At 64.1% G+C, this 11,201-nt stretch overlaps 4 protein-coding genes across 4 annotated transcripts; 2 read left to right on the forward strand and 2 right to left on the reverse strand.

The window, feature by feature from the left end:
- Positions 1 to 2,174: 2,174 nt before the first annotated feature.
- On the reverse strand, positions 2,175 to 2,908 carry EMIHUDRAFT_425004 (hypothetical protein). The gene is made up of 2 exons (XM_005768971.1): positions 2,604 to 2,908; positions 2,175 to 2,531 (listed from the first exon to the last, which is right to left on the reverse strand). Exons 1-2 carry the CDS (start codon positions 2,768 to 2,770, stop codon positions 2,390 to 2,392), a joined length of 309 nt encoding a protein of 102 aa, XP_005769028.1. The 5' UTR covers positions 2,771 to 2,908; the 3' UTR covers positions 2,175 to 2,389.
- Positions 2,909 to 5,911: 3,003 nt separating this feature from the next.
- EMIHUDRAFT_46572 (hypothetical protein) lies at positions 5,912 to 6,551 on the forward strand (the record flags this gene model as incomplete). The annotated part of the gene is made up of 3 exons (XM_005768972.1): positions 5,912 to 6,288; positions 6,370 to 6,405; positions 6,491 to 6,551. Coding segments are annotated over 3 exons (474 nt in total), but the record flags the coding sequence as incomplete, so codon positions are not given.
- A 74-nt stretch (positions 6,552 to 6,625) lies between these two features.
- On the reverse strand, positions 6,626 to 7,438 carry EMIHUDRAFT_244930 (hypothetical protein; the record flags this gene model as incomplete). The annotated part of the gene is made up of 3 exons (XM_005768973.1): positions 6,626 to 6,703; positions 6,991 to 7,159; positions 7,338 to 7,438. The coding sequence occupies 3 exons, from the start codon at positions 7,436 to 7,438 to the stop codon at positions 6,626 to 6,628; spliced, it is 348 nt and encodes a 115-aa protein (XP_005769030.1).
- A 2,633-nt stretch (positions 7,439 to 10,071) lies between these two features.
- On the forward strand, positions 10,072 to 10,885 carry EMIHUDRAFT_445381 (hypothetical protein). The gene is made up of 2 exons (XM_005768974.1): positions 10,072 to 10,423; positions 10,490 to 10,885. Exons 1-2 carry the CDS (start codon positions 10,108 to 10,110, stop codon positions 10,594 to 10,596), a joined length of 423 nt encoding a protein of 140 aa, XP_005769031.1. The 5' UTR covers positions 10,072 to 10,107; the 3' UTR covers positions 10,597 to 10,885.
- Positions 10,886 to 11,201: the final 316 nt, after the last annotated feature.

The raw sequence follows: 11,201 nt of genomic DNA on the forward strand, positions 1-11,201 counted from the left end.
CGTGTTCGAGTGCCGAGTGCGGCGTCTAGCGGGGGCACGTGGAAAACGGCGCCTAAATGCCCGAGCAGGGACTGATGAGTGCGCTTCGTACAACATGTACATGTAGGGAGGGGTGTACCTTCCGTGAAACGATTTTTGAGGTGTGAATACACCCCCTAGACGCGACGCCCCCCGAACCAACGGGCCAGACCCTTCCAGAGGGTGCCCCAGGGACGCCCAAAACCGCCCACAGCAGCCCCACAACCCTTAAACAGTACTCGGCACAACCACTCAAAGTTGGCCTCCCCCGGAGGTGTTTCACATTAGGGGCACCCTCCGGCAGGCCGCCCTGAGCCCCCTAGGCGGGCCGCCGCTGCTCTAGCGCGCAGCGACCCGATGGGCAAGGGGGCCCTACCCACCACAGACACCCTCACGCCCTCTCCCCCGGCCCGCCGCGGCACCGAGGGCGATTCTGCGCGAGGGATCGCTTCTGCGGAGCCGCAGCGGCCGGCGGCGGCGCCGCCAGCGCGGCCCGCGCGGCCGGTGGCGCCGGTAGCGCGAGCAACGGCATCGGCGATGGCGCGGCGGTCGGCGAAGGCGCGTTGGGCAGCGCGAGAAGTGGCTGCCGCCCTCCCGACGGCGGCGGCAGCCACTTCTCGCGACGAGCGTGCCCGGCTTCTTTAGCAGCAGCGCGTCTAGTCCTTTGTGAGCGCGTCTTTCGCGCCCTTGGCGGCGCCGCCGAGCACGGCGATGGCGCCCTGGAGCTCGGGGTCGCTCAGCCTTGCCTACGAGGGTGGGGACCAGGAGCGCCGAGCCAGTGGGAGGGCAGGCAAGTATGGCAAAACTGCGAGCTCCCGAGGACGTCTGGCGCCGAGTGCGTCTGGCACCGGGCACGGAAGCTCGCACTCGGCCGCACGCGATAGTGCTGCCGCGAGAACGCCAGCCATGTACGATATGTCTCGTGTACACTCCTCCTGGGTCATGGTCGGTCATATGCAGGACGGCCAGAGTCGCCCACATCGCCTACGCGGTCCCGAGTGTGGTCAGACTGATACACCGCGACTCAACGGTTGAGTGCGGCCAGCGCACACAAACGTCGTCGACTGCGGCCTGGCGCGGTGATCATAGGTGCTGGAGACCAGGCAGTATGGGCCTGCAACCTGGCCACGCATGAACTCGGTACCTACATTCGCAGAGGCCCGGCAAGGATGGGATCTAGTAGAGTGATTGCGCGCTGAGACCGTACTCCGTGGGTCGCTGGAATGACCTGTAGGGAAGTTCAGTGCCGCTGCTCGACTCTCCAGTGTCACAGCCGATGCCTGTGACCTGGCCACCGCCGCACGGTGCTTGAAATCGGCGCCTCCTCGGGTGTGCCCTCATAGACAGTCTTCGGCGGCCGTAGTCGACGCGAGAGCTTCCCTACACAGACGTCTACTGTGAACCACCGACGAATAGAGCACAGGTTTTTGGCCACGAGATCCGCCTTCGAGGTCGAGCCGAGGCTGCCGGCGTCGTCTCTGCTGCTCTGGGCATCACCTGCACAAGCCAAGCAGACTTTGTTGCAAAAGCGTAGGCGGGTCGACGCGCCGTGTGTTGGGTTCCCATCTCGGCGCGCGCGAGTCCAGGCCGAACCGACTAGCTGCCGCCGCAGCGAGTGCGGCTGGGCTGCAGGCAGGCCTGTAGCAGGCGCTCGGCACGCTGTCCGGAGGCGCTGTGGCTCAGGGGGCGAGCGCCTGTGGCTCGCGAAAAAAGTCGAGAGAGGCGTTTCACAAATCGGAATCGTTTCACATTTCTTCCACCCCTCCCTAGCTCCCCGGCCCTGGGTGTGAGGCCAATGACTGCACTCCAAGTGCTCCAAGTGCTGACTGCAATCCAAGTGCTCCAGATAGCCGATAGGAAGAGGCAGACGCCCAAGGCGCAAGGCCCAAGCCCCAAGGCGCAAGGGTGGGCGACGGCTAGCACCACGCTCCAAGTGCACACTCCTCCTCTTAAAATCCCTGTGTGGTGGCCTGGTGTGGTCCTAATATTTTGCGGAATATTTTTTTTCAAGTACCAAGATCTTGCCAAGACGCAAAAGAGTGCACCGAAAACGCGAAACGCCAAAATTTCTCCTTTTATTTGTGGAGCGGTCTTTGGAGTGCTCGGACTCCCGAATTCTTTTTCGACGCCGAGAGGCGAGAGGAAATTGACGGTAGTTTTTCCCGATATTTTCTTGTCTCATCCCGTCTCGCCGTGTAGAGTTCGGGTCTCGGCAAGGGAGGACCACCCCCGGGGGACAGGCCTCTCCGCCTGACAAGCATGCATGCTCTCAGTCTCCGTCGCGACGAGAAGGGGCCTGCAGAAAGTAGTACTGCTCCGCCGCAACCCTCCCGCGGCGACCCGCACGCGAGGAGGGCCTCCCTCCCGGCGCTCAATCGTCATAAGGCAGCTCGCACTCCTCCTCATCGTCGCACCCGAAACCTTGCGCCGCAGAGTCCATCTGGTGGAGCGAGTTGACCGCGCCAAAGAGGCGCCGCGTGAGAAAACCGGGCAGTAGCCTCGAGAGGGTGTACCTGAAGGGGGCGGGTGTGCGCCGGGCGTTGGCGACCGGCCCCTACCACGCGTGCGCGCAAACCGTCTGTCGCCTGTGTTTTGAGACAAAGGCGTACACCGCCCGGATGAGGAGGCTGATGATCGGCAGGCGCAGCACGGCGACGAGCCAGCCGAGGCCGACGGCCTCGTACGCCGAGAGCACGGCGTCGGCTCCCGACGAGACCGCCGCGCCCGGGCCGATCACGTGGATGTGGCGCATCGCTTCGTCGCGCGAGATGACGCCACCGCCCTCGCCGACGCGGTAGCCGCCCTCGCCAAAGGCGTTGATGTCGACAAAGGAGACGCGGCCGCGCTTGCGGTCAAAGAAGGTCAGCAGCGCCTTGTTTGTCAGGCACACCGCGCAGGTCCCGTCGTAGAGGACCTGGAGCGGCGAGGCTGGCACGGACGGGCGTGCGAACGGGATGCTGACCGCGACGGGACAGCTCGCGCGCGAGACGGCGGGACGCGGCCGGAGCGCCGGCGGGGAGTGCAGCCCGAGGATCAGGACGAGGGAGGCAGCGACAGCGGGCATTGGTCAGGGGGCCGGACAGTGGGCTGATGGCCAGCTCTCTGATTGTGGGTTGTTTTTCTCTTTTTGCCGTCCGCGCGCCAGTCCCGGCCGAGTGTCGTGCGAGGGAGCTTTGTTGTAAATTTCTCTTTTCTTTTCTTGTTGCGGCTCCCGGCGACGTCTGTTTTCTTTCTTTCTTTGTGTTGGTTATATGATCCTATTATAGGCAGTGGGCAGCCACCTGCGCCAGAAAATTCGCGGTGGCAGCCCGAGATGACACCCGATCCGTCAGTCGACCTCCAGACGAACGTAGACGACAGATGCGCTCGAATCCCCCACATGCATGCACATGCCCCTCGCCCTGCCCTGCCTCGGACCCCTCGGCGCTTGGAACCGTCCAGCCAGCCCGAAACCCCTTCATCCTTGAACCTCGGCCACCCCTGCCCTCGCTGCGCCGCTCGCCGCCGGCCCCGGCCCCCCGCCCCTCAAGCGGTCCTCCCCGTGAGCCTCCTCGCGGCTGCGGTGGCAGCCCTCGCGAGTTTACGGATGGGCGCCAGCGGTTGCGTGCCTGTTACCGCTGCAGCCCTGGCCATAGGCAATCCCGTACTTGGCTGCAATCTCGCTGATGTCCATATTGCGACGTTGCTTCAGGTTGTGTCTGCATGCTCTCCAGCCAGCTCCTTTGCTGCACCATCGACGGCGGCTGGGGCAATCCGCTCCAGCTGACCAAAAAAACTCTCCGGTGAGCGCGCCCGGGTGATCGCCGGCTACCGAGCGTGGCTTGCAGATCGCCCGGGGCTGGTCGCGCGGGCGGCACGCTCTGAGCTCCGTGGCAAGGTGCTCGCTTGCTGGTGTGCACCGCACGACTGCCACGGCCACGTGCTTGCCCATGTCGCAAACTGCGACAAGAGCGACTCGCGGCGGCGCGCGCCCTGAGCCGATGAGAGCATCTGTCTAAAACCAAGGTTAGACTTATGATCTGTCTAAGACCAAGGTTAAGCTCACAAGCTCAAGCAACAAGACTCACTAGAGGAACAAACAACAACCACGCCGTGAACCAAAGCGCAAAGGTGGCGAAGCAGGGACGAACGATAGGTAGGTAGGTATGGGGAGAGAGAGAGAATTCTTGATACGAAACCACGACGACACACACCAGTCGACTCGCATCGGTTGCCTCCATGAACGGCGGAGCTATTCTCGCGCCCACACCACACCTGGCTCCAACGTGGACACGCCCATAGCTGGGGACACTACTAGGTCACGCATGGCATCACAGAAGTTTTATCTCTGGGCCCCGAAAGGCATCTCTAGCAGTGTCGTTACACATGCGCCCTCCCCTCCTGGGCGCATGCGCCTCACGTCTCGCCAGAGCATAAGCCCTTGGCGTGTGGCGAGACGAGTTTTTCGCCATGCAGCGAGCAGCAAGCCGCCCGCCGCAAACGGCCGGAGGCATCGCCGCAGCGCTGTCTGCGCCACGGTCCCGCACCCGTCGACGCAGCTCCCCCCGCGGAAGACCGCGCGTAGCGACGCCTTCACGATCGAGATGAGCGCGCTCGAGGCTCGCCCACCTACTGCCCCTGAGAGTTGGTTATGAGTGGGCTCGGCTCCCCCCCTTGGGATCGAAGCTTCCACGACCTCACACCCAACAGCACAGGTGGGATCAGAGAGAGACTCCACACCGGACACCGCCCGGGCACAGACTCCCTACCCATCGGATTGCACAGGGCCCCCTCGGAGCAGCCCACACACAATCACGCATCGGCAGATTGAGTGCCTGAGTCAGGCAGACAGCAGACAAGGATGAGAGAGGAGAGAGAGAGAGAGAGGAGAGAGGAGAGGGTGAGGGTGTGTGCACACGTGTGGAGAGGGAGTGTGTCTGTGGTGGGCTGTAGTCCTACTACGTGGTTAGAACCACGCGCCCCTCAGGAGCTTAAGGTAGAGCTGAGCGTCCAAGACGCCTCGGTGCCTCCCACCGGGTGAGACCATCCGGATCTGCCCAGCCCGCCCTCCGGACAAGCTGGTCCCCGCGATGGCCCACGGTCCTCCGTCGCCTGGTTGAACCCCCTGCCTCCCGGTTGACCCCCCGGTCCCCGTACACGACCATGAAATAAACTCAAAGTCCACCACAGCCACCAGCCTCCACCTCCACCGTCGAGCCGCCACCGCTGCCGCCCGCGACGCCGCCCGCCGCGTCAGATAGCCGCGACGCGCGCATCGAGTCGCGTCGGAGAGCCGCGCCGCACCAGCAGCAGCACCTGCACCACCAGCAGCAGCAGCAGCACCACCACCACCACCCGAGAGAGAAGCGCACCTGCCCGACGCCGCCCGCCGCGTCAGACGCTCGCGACGCGCGCGTCGAGCCCAGTCGCACAGCCGCGCCGCGCCAGCAGCAGCATCGGCACCAGCAGCAGCAGCACCACCACCACCAGCAGCAACAGAAACAGGCAGTGCAGGCGCAGAGGCGCTCGCAGAGCGGCGCTCAGCGCCGCGCACGCCACGCCGCGGACCGTCGGACGAGCGCACCGTACGTCGGCGGCGAGCCGCGTCGCCAGCCGTCTCGCGAGAGAGCGGCGCCGCCGCGTGCGCGCAGCAGCCACCGCGGCAGAGGCGAGCCGCGGCGACGTCCGCACTAACGGATAACGGATATGGGCTGCGCGGGCAACGTATTTTCTTCTGGCACCGCCATGAGTGCGCTTCTGCTCACGGCTTTCGGTCTCCACGCGAACCACCCGCGCGCCAGCCGCGCCGCCGCCGCCACCGCCACCGCCACGGCCGGACCACCGAGCGCGCTCGTGCCAATCACTGAGGGATCAGAGGTCTGCCGAGCAATCGAGATTCACACAGCTAGTCTTAAAGGTCTTATCCCCGCTCGACGCCGCGCAGGAGCTCGAGGCGACCGCCATCGTTAACGTCCTCCGGCGCGCGGGCTGGTCAGTCACACTGGCCAGCGTCGGCGTCGCAGACGGCGCTCCTGTGCTTTGCGCCCGCGGGCAGCGCCTCCTTGCCGATACAACCATCGAGGAGGCAAAGCTCGTCTCCTTCGACGTGGTCGCGATCCCTGGAGGCATGCCGGGCGCTGAACGCCTGGGCGAGGACGCGTCGGTGATTGCATGCCTTCGCAAGCAGCGAGAGGCGGGCAACTGGTATGGCGCGATCTGCGCCGCTCCCGCCGTCGCCCTCGCGCCGTCCGGGCTGCTGCCGCCTCAGGCCACCTGTCACCCCGCCTTCGAGTCGACGCTGGCCGAGGCGCGCACGCCGCCGCCGCTGCCACGCACACCAGAGGCCCGCGTCCAGAAAGCGCTCCCCTCTAGGCGGGCGTCTCTGCCGCCGACCTGTCGATGCGGGTGGTCGTCGACGACGAGTGGCGGTGGTGACGTCAGACCGCGCTTGACCCGGAGCGGGTCGTCGCCCAACGCTGTCCCGACCGTCTAGGTGCGTCACGTCGCGAGGCCCCGGCACCGCCATCGATTTCGCACTCAAGCTCGTGGAGGCGCGCGCTCGGAGGAAGGCGGTGGCGGCGGGGTCAGCGATGACGAGATGACGAGCGGCACATGATGCAGCCCTTCCTTAGGTGGTCGAGGGGCCGGAGGCCGCTGCGGCGGTGGGCGCGCCGATGGTCTTGCCGCGGAACGCAGCCGCCTTGCTCTGACCAAGGAGAGGCGTTGGCTGTGGCGGACCGCGCCGCATCATCCCCACTGCATCCCAGCCCCATCGAAAGCGCAGAGTACAAAGTTCGGCTGGTGTGGCATTTTCGCACGTTATGCGCTACCTTCTTCTACGCACTGCACTGCTTCGAGCTTCAGCCGAGCGAAAAAGAAATCACGCCTCCCTCTCGCGCCAGGCCAACCGGCACCAACTTTATTCGTAGATCGGCGTCTCACGGCGGGAGAGAGGGGGGGGCGTGCGCGCCGTGCGTCGATCCGTGTAAAAACGATCCGTAATTCCGTAAATTTGTAACCAAAAGCCACCAGGAGTCCCCCACCACACCCATCCACCAGGCAGATAGAGACACAGCACTCGCGACACGCTGAGAAGCCGGAGGCTGGCCTCTCCAACGCTCGCGCAACGCTGTGGCCTGTGCTCTGCACGCGCAGCAGCTCTCTGGGGTCCACGGGCGGCCCAGGCTCACAGTGGGAGGGGGAACAAAAGCTCCGTATGTGTTTCTGAACAATCACTATATTCGTGCTTGCCGAGCTGCGCCTCTGCGGCTATCAACCCCTCACGCGTGTGCATATAATCCCCTCCATCTTGTTGTACAGCGCCTTGACCTCTCCGCCACTCCGCCTCGGCTGCGGCATCAGCGCGCCTCGCCTCTGCCTCCATCGAAATCTGCAGCGCGTCGAGCTGCTCGCGCAGCTCAGCCTGCATCTTGGCACGCATCTCGCCGATACACCACTCGCACTCAGCTCGAGCTGCGTGTTTTACCTCGTCGGCCATCCGCTCGGCCGCTTTGATGTCGCGTTACTTTAGCAGCCTGCTGCGCTGTCCTCAGGTTGTCGCTGTCGGAGCGCCTCAGCTCTTGTGCCGCAGCAAGCTCATCCCGCGCCGACGCGAGCGCCCTCTTCACAGCGCTCGCAGAGCGCTGCTCAGAAGCTCCTTAACCGTGACCGCAACTTCTCTTCCAACTCCTGCCGGAGCAGCATCTTAGCACTCGCGGCTGCATGGATGTCCGAGCCCCTTAGCGTGGTTTGCATGTCTGTGCTGACGAGAGTGCGGGAGAAGCTGCCCTTGTGCTGCACAGAGATTACGCCAGCGGTAGCAAACCTGCTTGGGGACACAACAACCATTGCTCGTGGCCGAGCTGGCATAAGCCGCCGCACGCCACCAGCCTCTGCGGCTGCAGCGGTGATTCGGATCGCGTCGAGCACCGCGCCTGTATCGTGCAAGAGCACAGCCTCGAACGTACTGAGGTCGGCTATCCGTCGCCGAAAAAGTCCTCAGTGTATCGCCTGCCGCAAGCTGGGGCACGCTCCGAGGCGGCTGGAGCCGCTTCCACGCTCAATTTGGGCGCTTTTTACGCGATTTTACGGAATTACGGATTGGAGGGGGGTGGCGGCCCATATAGGCAATCTAGGGGGAGGGGGAGACCGATCTACGAATCAAGTTGGTGCCGGCAACGGAAAGCCGGCCGCTCCTGCATGTGGCCTCGCTCCGCAGACCATCCTTCACGCGCTCGAGCCGTTCCTCGCGGTCCTCCGGAGCCGCGCCCGCCGCTGGTACACCCGCGGCGGCGGCGGCGCCGCCGCCGCCGCCCTCGCTCGTGACTCCGCAAGTCTCGCAGCAGCCCACAGCCCCTTCCCGCCGTCCTGCTCGTCCGCGACGACGCGAGGCGCAGCCTCGCTGCCGCTGCCGCTGCACTCGCCTGGCGGCCGCCTCTTTGAAAGGGACTCCTGCTTTCTATAAATCTATCGCAGCGCACTCGCCATCGCTGCGAGCCTAGGCCCTACGTAGCGCAGCGCGAACTCGCCGTCTGAGCCTAGCGCAGCGCGAACTCGCTCTCGTGAAAGTCGTGACTCGTGATGAGCCTAGCGCAGCGCCTCGGATATCACCATTTTGTCTCGCCAACAAGCCCTCCGCGCCCCCACACCGTTAGTCTAGTACTTTTTCTCTTTCCCAACAAGGCCTGCACGCCTGTCTGCTATAGCCGCTGCGGCAGCCACTCCCAGCTGCTCGGTGTGAACAGAGTTCGTACACCGACAGCAGCTCCGCAAGACCGAGGCCCCTCGGTGTTCACAGCCTTGTTATTGAGAAGAAAATACGTACGTCCTATGGCGCTGTGCGCTGGTCTGTGAGAGGTTGAGGTGCGAGCCCTGCTGGAGGCCCTGGGGATGGGGGGAGACTACACCCGCGGGCCTAGAAGGCCCGCGCGCAGGGGGGTGGGGCATTGAGACCGGTCATGAACGAGTGCGCGACACGCGCATGTTGCGAGCAGCGTTGTTGATGTTCTGCGCGTCGCCACAGACGGCGGCGCGCGAGAGCTGTTGCGAGTGGTGCTGGACGAAGCCCCGGGCGCTGCCGGAGGCTGTGCCGTAGTCGGTGCGGTCGACGGCGCTCGGGCTGCCGACCTCTTTGGCGAAGTTGTGGATGATTCTCTTGGTTGGCGGCTTTCAACGAGACAAATTTTGACGATTCCGTTCTTGACATGGAGCGCGTCGTAGTACTGTCCCTTGTGCTCTTTGACCCAGCCTTTGCCGTTCGCATGGACGAGCGGGCCCTGTGACTTGTGGCCGCGCTCTTTGCACCCAAGAACCTTGAGCAAGGTTTGGTCAAGGGTGTTGCCGAAACCAAATTTTTGGCCCAGTGACGCACAGCATCCGCCGTGTGCCGCCGAGCCCTGCCCAGCCTGCCTCGTCTTTGTGAGGGCGCTAGGCACCTTGACTTCATAGTGGACATCGCGCTGGGACTGCAGGTCCCCGCCGATCTCACACATGTCCCCCTCGTTGAGATGGAAAGTCGCCTGAGGGTTCGCCTTGTCACCGAGCACGAGCTTGCCGCAGGCTCGTGCACGGACCATGTTGGCCGTCGCATACATGGTGCCGTTGACGAATGTTGTGCTCGCACGGAATGTCCTTCGATCCGTTTGCAAGCTGGTCGCCCTTCCACATACCGATGGTGACTGTCTCACCAGCCGCCTCCTTGGCGTCGTACACGTACTTGGCGCAGCGAAATGTAGTAGGCGTGGCGGCGCTGCAGCGCCGTGGCAAAAACCTCCGAGGTGATTTTGGAGGAGTGCCGGCCGTCGGGGCAGAGGTCGAGCCACGCTCCCGAGGCGAACTGAGAGACGGTGATGAAGCAGCGTGTCGCCCCCCGATGTTTGACGCCGTCCTGGGTCGTTCGTCCATCTCGGCATCCAGCCGCTCGCAGGCGGCGAGGCAGCGAAGCCACCGCTCGTGCGACGCAATCTGAGCTTTCACAGCCTTGTTATGAGAAGAAAATACGTCCTATGGCGCTATGAAGCCGGTCTGTGATTCACAGCGGAGTGGCGGGGTTTCGCTGCACGCCTGCGGAGGCCACGCTGGGCTACAACTGTGCCTGTTACCGCTGCATCGATGGGCTCCCTCTCTCTTTCGCTCGACGACCTCATCAAGAGCGAAAAGAAGAAAAAGGCCGGCGGTCCAAAGAATCTCAAGGGTGGAAGCGAGCGCGGCATCAAGAAGCAGCAGCGGAAACGCAGCGTCGCAAGCACTGACAGTCCACTGGAACGCAAGGGCCGAGGCACATTTAAATTCAACCCGTCTCGCGGCGGGGGCGGCGGGGGCGGCGGGGGCGGCGGCGGCGGCGGCGGCGGCGGCGGTGGTGGCGGCGGCGGCGGCGGCGGCGGCGGGAGACGCCGCGAGGAGGGCGGCGGAGATGGCGTTTACTCTGGCGCGCCTCGCACGCGCTGCTGGTGTGGCGTCGTTCCGAGCCTCACGCTGCTCTCCTGAGAAATAGGCTCAGGGCTCACCGGCCGCAACGGATGGACGAAGCCTGACCCTGAAGAAACGGTCGACAAGAAGCCGCCCGCCGACCCGAGCGCTCGCTCGAGCTTGCTGCGGTGAGGAGCCTGCATCGGCTAGGTTGGGCCCACTCGCGGAGGCGCCTCTCGCGCCTGACTCTGACAGCCAAGCGAACGCCCAGTGAGTACAGAAGGGATTGCGGCCACTTGTGGGCTGTGCGTTGGATGGTGCGCGCGGCCAGGGGGCGTGAGAGGTACAATCTGTCTGCTTGTGTGTGCGACGTGCGACGTGCGACGTGCGACCGCGCTAGCTAAGAGCGCGCGTTTTTCATGGGGCCGTGTATGGTATACGTACAAAACGCCAACCGTAGAGCGCGCGCGCGCTGGCTGTAGACTCACACTAATTTGCACAATCATACATCGAGATCTCTGCGGGACACCGGTAGATTTGTTGAGTGGAGATCGTAGATGCCGATCAGAGATCTTCCACACACAGCATCTCTCACAAAACTCAGAGATCTTTAACTGAAGATAGAGATCTTGAGCTGCCGACATCGGCACCTCGAGATCTCTGGCCGGAGACGGAGATGTTGACTTCGCGCCAAAGGCGCCTAGAGATCGTGTGCACCGACTGGAGATTGCAAAATGGCGCGAAAAGAGGGTGGAGATCCGCTTGAAGGTGTGAAAGGAAAAGAGCATCCCCTTGGA

Source organism: Emiliania huxleyi (assembly GCF_000372725.1).
Source record: "Emiliania huxleyi CCMP1516 unplaced genomic scaffold EMIHUscaffold_438, whole genome shotgun sequence".
Classification (NCBI taxonomy): domain Eukaryota; phylum Haptophyta; order Isochrysidales; family Noelaerhabdaceae; genus Emiliania; species Emiliania huxleyi.

What these genes read in the sequence shown, in the direction of transcription:
- EMIHUDRAFT_425004 (XM_005768971.1), bottom strand. Translation starts at nt 2,770, where the DNA reads ATGCGCCACATCCACGTGATCGGCCCGGGCGCGGCGGTCTCGTCGGGA. An exon ending in GCCTTTGTCTCAAAACACAG is followed by an intron (nt 2,532 to 2,603) that starts GCGACAGACGGT and finishes CGCCCCCTTCAG; the next exon opens with GTACACCCTCTCGAGGCTAC.
- EMIHUDRAFT_445381 (XM_005768974.1), top strand. Translation starts at nt 10,108, where the DNA reads ATGGGCTCCCTCTCTCTTTCGCTCGACGACCTCATCAAGAGCGAAAAG. An exon ending in CGGAGATGGCGTTTACTCTG is followed by an intron (nt 10,424 to 10,489) that starts GCGCGCCTCGCA and finishes CCTGAGAAATAG; the next exon opens with GCTCAGGGCTCACCGGCCGC.